This window comes from Coregonus clupeaformis, chromosome 8 (assembly GCF_020615455.1).
Source record: "Coregonus clupeaformis isolate EN_2021a chromosome 8, ASM2061545v1, whole genome shotgun sequence".
Classification (NCBI taxonomy): Eukaryota; Metazoa; Chordata; class Actinopteri; order Salmoniformes; family Salmonidae; genus Coregonus; species Coregonus clupeaformis.
The window spans coordinates 52,826,997-52,835,047 of record NC_059199.1 but is presented as its reverse complement, the minus strand read 5'-3'; the positions used below and the strand labels follow the sequence as shown (position 1 = coordinate 52,835,047).

The 8,051-nt window shown below is 46.4% G+C and overlaps 1 protein-coding gene and 1 non-coding gene across 2 annotated transcripts in view; both read left to right on the top strand.

Annotated features, from left to right (window-relative positions):
- trnag-ucc overlaps positions 1-57 on the top strand; it is a 71-nt gene extending 14 nt beyond the window's left edge. Inside the window, exon 1 of the tRNA in view lies at positions 1-57. This exon is cut by the window's left edge and continues 14 nt beyond it. This is a non-coding gene — a tRNA (tRNA-Gly).
- The window catches only part of LOC121572459 (phosphofurin acidic cluster sorting protein 1-like), a 70,730-nt gene that overhangs the window by 59,340 nt on the left and 3,339 nt on the right, over positions 1-8,051 (top strand). The window contains exons 11-23 of the mRNA XM_045222069.1: positions 357-440; positions 526-647; positions 900-1,047; positions 2,444-2,548; positions 3,623-3,729; positions 5,240-5,394; positions 5,560-5,670; positions 5,796-5,898; positions 6,046-6,088; positions 6,253-6,295; positions 6,437-6,578; positions 7,275-7,513; positions 7,786-7,905. Coding sequence (XP_045078004.1) covers positions 357-440; positions 526-647; positions 900-1,047; positions 2,444-2,548; positions 3,623-3,729; positions 5,240-5,394; positions 5,560-5,670; positions 5,796-5,898; positions 6,046-6,088; positions 6,253-6,295; positions 6,437-6,578; positions 7,275-7,513; positions 7,786-7,905 — 1,522 coding nt within the window. The remainder of the gene's footprint in view (positions 1-356; positions 441-525; positions 648-899; positions 1,048-2,443; positions 2,549-3,622; positions 3,730-5,239; positions 5,395-5,559; positions 5,671-5,795; positions 5,899-6,045; positions 6,089-6,252; positions 6,296-6,436; positions 6,579-7,274; positions 7,514-7,785; positions 7,906-8,051) is intronic.

Sequence of the window (8,051 nt, the reverse complement as noted above, 5' to 3'; positions counted from 1 at the left end):
GGTAGAGCATGGCGCTTCCAACGCCAGGGTTGTGGGTTCGATTCCCACAGGGGGCCAGTATGAAAAAAATAAAAATAAAATAAAATAAAAGGATGCACTCACTAACTGTAAGTCGCTCTGGATAAGAGTGTCTGCTAAATGACTAAAATGTAAACAGTATGGAGACAACAGAGAGGAATGCTAGAGAAAAAGAGGGCAAAAGTGAAGGATTGAGATTCACATCAGGTGAAGTGTAGCCTCGTTCAACCAGCCGGATCTCGCAAGTTTATAGCGCAGCCGTTATCAGCTGTCATCAGTCTGGGAATACCAGGCTAGGTGATGTGTGTGTAGTGACTGTATTTTCTGTGTGTCTCCAGCAGGGGGAGCAGCGGCCTATAGAGATGAAACACTCTCGCAGTCGCAACCTGGAGGTAGAGGCACTCTCTGAGACGGACACACTGGTGAGATACGCTATAGGCTCTGCGTGCGTGTAGAAGTAGCGATCCACTTTGAGCTCAAGCTAATCTGTGTGTGTTCTGTGTGTAGGAGTTGACGGATCAGGAGATGTTTCCGGAGGGCCCCTCTATTACGGTGTCGGGGGCTGAGAAACCGCGTACGCCCCTGAAGAGCAGCAAGAGTGAAGGAGGACAGACCATGCCCTCCCCCAGGTAACCACACACACACACACACACACACTTGCCATAGTGACTCCAACAAAATTACACATGCCCGATACCAAACCAACCTCCCAGGTGCCTTTGCAGATGTGCATATTTTCCTCTGAAAGGTAGAATTGTTCCAATCCTTCAAACCTAGAGGTAAGGGTTTGGGGTCAATTTTGAGTTTTAACACAAACACGTAGCACCCTCCACACTGGTTGAACAGGGGATTTGTCTCTAAAAGATGTGTGTGTTTCACAGACTGGATGGCGGAGGCCACACCCCCAAACAGAAGAGACAGAGCAGTACTCCTATGAAAGAGAGACAGCTGTCTAAACCAATCAGTGAAGGGGGGAGGACCAACAGCTCTGACAGCGAGAGATCCCCCGAACTGGGACACAGCTCACAGGTAACTCACGTACACACACACACACACACACACACACACACACACGTTCTTAAAACTACTGTTAGCGCCAAAAGTATTGGGACAGTGACACATTCTGTTGTTGTTTTCACTCTATACTCCAGCACTTGAAATGATATAATGACTCTGAGGTTACAGTGCAGACTGCCAGCTTTAATTTGAGGGTATTTCATCCATATCGGGTGAACCGTTTAGATATTACAGCACTTTTTGTACATAGTCCCCCCATTTTTTGGGACAAATTCACTTATGTGTATTAAAGTAGTAAAAAGTTAAGTATTTGGTCCCACATTCATAGCACGCAATGACTACATCAATCTTTTGACTCTACACATTTGTTGGATGCTTTTGCTGTTTGTTTTGGTTGTGTTTCAGATTATTTTGTGCCCAATAGAAATCAAATGAAATTGTATTTGTCACATGCGCCGAATACAACAGGTGTAGACCTTACCGTGAAATGCTTACTTACAAGCCTTAACCAACAATGCAGTTCAAGAAATAGAGTTAAGAAAATATTTAAAATAATAATAATATGTAACACAATACAATAACAATAACGAGGCTATATACAGGGGATACCGGTACCGAGTCAATGTGCCGGGGGTACAGGGTAGTCAAGGTGAATGGAAATAATGTATTGTGTCATTTTGGAGTCACTTTTATTGTAAATAAGAATAGAAAATGTTTCTAAACATTTCTACATTAATGTGGATGCTACCATGGTTACGGATAATCCTGAATGAGTCGTGAATAATGATGAGTGAGAAAGTTACAGAGGCATAAATATCATATCCCCAAGACACACTAACCTCTCACCATTATAATAACAGGAGAGGTTAGCATTTTTGGGGGGGGTATGATATTTGTGCGCATGACACACACACACGTACACACACACACACACGTACACACGTACACACGTACACACACACACACACACACACACACACATACACACACACACACACACACACACACACACACACACACACACACACACACACACTCTCTTATAGCAGGGGGTCTTATAGATCCAGTTATCACATCTCATCCATCCAGAGCTAGCTTAAGGACTGCACAGCACATTTATATTGAAAACGCACAGCACATTATATGCCAAGAAAAAAATATTGTCTCTCTCCATCTTGATCTCTCCGTTCCTCTCCTCCTCCTGCTCCCTTCTTCTTGTCTAAATAAAGAACTTAAATGTACCCATGATGACGAGACCAAGAATAAATGATGTATATGTTGATGAGTCATCAAAAAAAAAACTGTTCCACTTGCTCCACTTTGTGTGCGTGTGTGTGTTTGTGTGCGTGTGTGTGTGTGTGCGTGCTGTGTGCGTGCTGTGTGTGTGTCTGTATGGGTGGGTGTGTAGGTCCTGAGGAAGGCGGTCTATGATCAGCTGAACCAGATCCTTCTGTCTGACGCGGCTCTGCCTGAGAGTCTCATCCTGGTCAATGGCACCGACTGGCAGGGCCAGGTAAGAACCATGAGTGTGTGCTAGTGGTGCACGGGTCAGCTGTTTGTTCACCCACGCCCGCAATTGCTAATAACCCATCCGCAACAGCCCGACTATATGTGATAAAGTTAAAATCTGAGGCCAGCACCCGTCCCTAACCGGCTAAATGCGCTGTAGGCTACAGTCAGAGACGGTGGAACAGTGGAGGCTGCTGAGGGGAGGACGGCTCATAAGAATGGCTGGAACGGAGCTAATGGAATGGCATCAACACCTGGAAACCATGGAAACCATGTGTTTGATGTATTTGATACCATTCCGCTCCAGCCATTCCCACAAGCCCGTTCTCCACAATTCAGGTGCCATCAACCTCCTGTGTGGCGAAAATATTTTTTAACAGATACTGTATGTTTCTGCTTATAATTTCCGACATTTTGGTAGGCTATTTGTTCGTCAACTTGTCTATAATTATATACATGCAGCTTCTCTTCTGTCATTATATGTTGCCCTAGAAGACTAAATAAACCCTTGCTCATCAGAATAGTGTCATAAATCAATAGAATTTATGCTTCAATCTACGGTAGTAGCAAAGACGTTTAGGGACCGGGGAGAAAATGCAGTAACTCAAATAAAACTGGAAAGATTTTCTGTGCAAAATGTCCAAATGACATCAGTTTGACCGGTTGTATGGAAAAAGAAAGCTGTGAAAACAACCCAACATGTTTCTGATAAGATTTCAGTTCGGTTTGGATGCATATTTTATGTGGTTGAAATACTATCAGCGTGTATGATACTGATAAAGATAGCAGCTCTACAGACGGTATCTGACTGCGCATTCACATTCTGTCAACATGCTGAAATAAATCATATTTCTCCACTAATATTAAGACTATGTGAGAGGTTATAGACCTACAGTCAGTGTCCAGATTTCAGTTTCCATTTAACCCATCTGAACAGTAGGCTACAGTTCCCTTGACGTGCCATAGGCCTATCTGAAATCCCCTGAATTCAACCCACGCATCACTAGTGTGTGCACACGTGTTTGTTGCGTCAGAACAAACCTGGATGTTGCTGCAGTTCTCTAAGTGTGTGTTCCAGTACGTTGGCGAGCAGCTGCAGGTACAGAGGCACCCGGTGGTGTGTACGTGTTCAGGAGCTGAGATCCAGGCGGTGCTGTCTGCTGTCCTCACACGCATCCAGAAGTTGTGAGTCGCACGCACACACACACACACACACACACACACATACACACATACACACACACACACACAGAGTTGTGAGTCTGTTGGTTTAACACATTATCTATGCTCTGTTAATCTCACTGTCTATGAAATATTTACACATCAGAACTCAGACAGTCACATACAATATTGAGTTGATTCAGAATTCTGTCTATTCTCTCATTTCCTTTCTGCTCTAGTTTCCTCTCTTCTCTCGTTTCCTCTCTTCTCTCGTTTCCTCTCTCGTTTCCTCTCTTGTTTCCTCTCTTCTCTCGTTTCCTCTCTTCTCTCGTTTCCTCTCTTCTCTCGTTTCTTCTCTTCTCTCGTTTCCTCTCTTCTCACATTTCCTCTCTTCTCTCGTTTCCTCTCTTCTCTCGTTTCCTCTCTTCTCTCGTTTCCTCTCTTCTCACATTTCCTTTCTTCTCTCGTTTCTTCTCTTCTCTCGTTTCCTCTCTTCTCACATTTCCTCTCTTCTCTCATTTCCTCTCTCTCTCATTTCCTCTCTCGTTTCCTCTCTTCTCTCGTTTCTTCTCTTCTCTCGTTTCCTCCCCTCTCACATTTTTGTTGATTTATTAAATTAAGTATTTCAAATGTCATGGTATATCCTTGTAGGTCACAATGTCACAAGGATAATCGAATTACATTTATAACAAAGCTTTTTCATTGTCAAAATAGGCCTAAAGAAAATCACAAAAAATTAACACTTACTCAAGTAATCGAATACTAATTTCCGTTCGAATATCTGGATATTCGATTAACCATGCTCATCGCTACTTGGTGGGTGTCATAGCTGTGTTATGCCAGTGATTATCTTTACCCCCCTCTCCCCTCTCTCTCTCTTTTCCCCTCTCTCACTCCCCACCCCTCTCCCCTCTCCCCTCTCTCTCTCTTTTCCCCTCTCTCACTCCCCACCCCTCTCCCTCTCCCTCTCTCTCTCTTTTCCCCTCTCTCACTCCCCCACCCCTCTCCCCTCTCCCCTCTCTCTCTCTTTTCCCTCTCTCACTCCCCCACCCCTCTCCCCTCTCTCCCTCTCTCTCTCTTTTCCCCTCTCTCACTCCCCACCCCTCTCCCCTCTCCCCTCTCTCTCTCTTTTCCCCTCTCTCACTCCCCCACCCCTCTCCTCTCTCCCCCTCTCTCTCTTTCCCTCTCTCCTCCCCCACCCCTCTCCTCTCTCCCTCTCTCTCTCTTTTCCCCTCTCTCACTCCCCACCCCTCTCCCCTCTCCCCTCTCTCTCTCTTTTCCCTCTCTCACTCCCCACCCCTCTCCCTCTCTCCCTCTCTCTCTCTTTTCCCCTCTCTCACTCCCCACCCCCTCTCCTCTCTCCCTCTCTCTCTCTTTCCCCTCTCTCACTCCCCACCCCTCTCCCTCTCTCCCCTCTCTCTCTCTTTTCCCCTCTCTCACTCCCCACCCCTCTCCCCTCTCCCCTCTCTCTCTCTTTTCCCCTCTCTCACTCCCCACCCCTCTCCTCTCTCCCCCTCTCTACTTTCCTCTCCAGTTGTAACTGTAACTCGTCAATGCCCAGGCCGGTCAAGGTGGCAGTCGTGGGTAGTCAGAGCTACCTTGGTGCCATCCTGCAGTTCTTTGTCACACAGCTGGCAAGCAAGACCTCTGATTGGCTCAACCACCTGAGGTTCCTGGTGGTTCCCCTGGGTGAGACAAAAACATGGGCGCCATCCGTCCGTATCCATGGTGACAGGCGTAGTGATGGGTTGATATTGGAAAGAGTTGTTGTTGTCAGGCTGATCACATACACTAAAAGATATTCTCTCCATCTCTCTCTCTCTCTCTCTCTCTCTCTCTCTCATGGTCTTATAGGCTCTCATCCTGTTGCTAAGCACCTGGGTGCCATAGACAACCGTTACAGCTCTGCGTTCTTAGACGGGGCGTGGAGAGACATGTTCAGCCGCTCTGAACCCCCACAGACAGGTACACACACACACACACACACACACTGGATCTGGATACATAAAGTTAGCACACAGAGCCTGACCTCTGACCTCTTACCAATGACCTCTAATTTTTTATCTGTGTTCCTGTCCCCTGTGCTGCAGACCTGTTGGACGTAGCCGGTAGGATCTCCCAGTACATCAGTGGAGCCACTGTCACACACCAGCTGCCCATCGCTGAGGCCATGCTTACCTGCAAACACAGGACGTGAGTGGGCACGCGCGCACACACACACACACACATACACAAACTGTCAGGGTGTAACACATACCTTAACCAGAGCAATAGCTACAAGATGGTATTTAATACAAAACCCATATAACTGGTCATAACTCATTATTTGTCTCTGTTCAGGCGTGATGAAGATTCCTACCAGAAGTTCATTCCCTTTATTGGGGTACGTATATAAAAAAACAGGTCTCTCTATAGCCTCTTCCATAGATCTACCCTTGAAAATGTTTGTATCTAGTTTGTATAGTAACTCTTCAGCTGATTTAGGGTGTTAGAATATGAGGTATTTTTCCTGATGTTGTAGCAACAGGATGTTGTCATGTGTTTCAGGTGGTGAAGGTTGGTCTGATTGAGCCGGGCCCTTCCTCTACAGGTAGGTGGTTTAAAATGTAGAACCAATGAAGAAATACACTCTCTTACTGCTAAATATGCATCTTCCAGGCCTATTTACTTGATAATATTACAAATAATGACATTAATCTCACCTCCATTCCTTGCCTCTGTGGTCGCCTAGGAGACGCAGAAGAGGGCGTGGCAGTGAGTTTAGCTGTTCCCTCTACATCCCCTCCCTCCCACGGCTCTCCCACCGGGCTGATCAAAGAGGCTGCCACTCCCCCCTCCTCTCCTTCTATGAGCAGTGTTCAGGCAGTACAGGGGTAAGTTTGCACCCACCGACTAGCTTGGGGACAGTCTTTTGTGTTGTTAAAATCTCTGGGCAATTCCAGTTCTCAGGAGCTGCTACGTTTTCTCTTCTCTTTCTGAGTAATCATTAGTGGATCAATTCAGTGCCAGAGAGTGTCTGCACACCTTTAATGTCTAAATCAGTCCCTGAAAGGAACGAGAACCAATAAACAATAGACACTGTGACCCCCATTGACCTGACAGAGTTGCCTACCCCTGTCTGAGAGAGAGGAAGGAAAGAGAAAGGGAGAAAGAGGAATGTTACCAACACACTGCTTCTCCTCAGATCAGCCATCTCAGGTTCATTATGTCCCCTTCATGTCTGTCCTGGTGAAACTCTAGAGCAGTGATCCTCTCTGTCCATCTAAAAATAACCACAGCAGCATCAGCAGCTTCTAGTGTTATAGCCCATCATTGTTTTGGGGTTTGGTGCTGTAACACACTTTCTTGTCCTCTGTATAGCCAAACTCAGGGTCAGGGTTGATGCACCGTATGAAATGTATGCCCCTGAATCCATAACCCTCTCTGTCGCTGAATACCTCATCCCTCCATCTCACAAATTAACACAGCTTTTTACACTTTTAACAAAGAACCTCCATAACTTTCCCTTTCCTGTATTGTATCCTAACCCCTCCTCGTCCTGTCTCTGGCCCCTCCCCTTCTTGTCCCAGGAGCCCCAGTATGTCCCATGGTGTGGACGCCATTGGGTTGCAGGTGGACTACTGGCTGGCGTCGCTGGCAGAGAAGCGTCGAGAGGGCGAGCGGCGTGACACAGGCTGTAAGAACACCCTGAAGAGTGCCTTCAGGTCCCTGCAGGTCAGCAGGCTACCAGAAGGGGGCAGCAGTGAAGCCCAGGCCCAGGTCAGCACCATGGCCATGACCGTGGTCACCAAGGAGAAGAACAAGAAGGGTAAAGAGTTTTAGAATACCACTGTTTTATATGGCACAAGCAAAGTAATAAGAAAAAACAGTTTTTAATGCTGAATGATCAGTGGAAAAGATGCATTCTTTCTAGTTGGGGTTTTCTTCTTTCTTCCTACAGTATGTGACTGTTATAGTTTGCCTGGTTGTGTAGTTATAGAGATCCTATTACATTATCTAATTCCCAATTATATGTGTATAGTAATGAAGGTTGACTCTCTATCCCACTCTCTCTCTCCCTCCCTCTCTCTCCCTCTGTAGTTCCCACCATATTCCTGGGTAAGAAGCCGAAGGAGAAGGATGTCGACTCTAAGAGCCAGGTCATTGAGGGCATCAGCAGACTCATCTGTTCTGCCAAGCAGCATCAGACCATCCTGAAAGGTACAGGAGCATGAGACAAGGAGGGAGGGAGAGCGGGAAAGAGAGATGACTAGTGAAAGTGAAGAGAAGGCTCAGAGAAGAAGAGGGAGGGAGGGAGGGAGGGAAATTATAGTGCTTCTCTAGATGCAAGATCTTTAGAAAGAGTA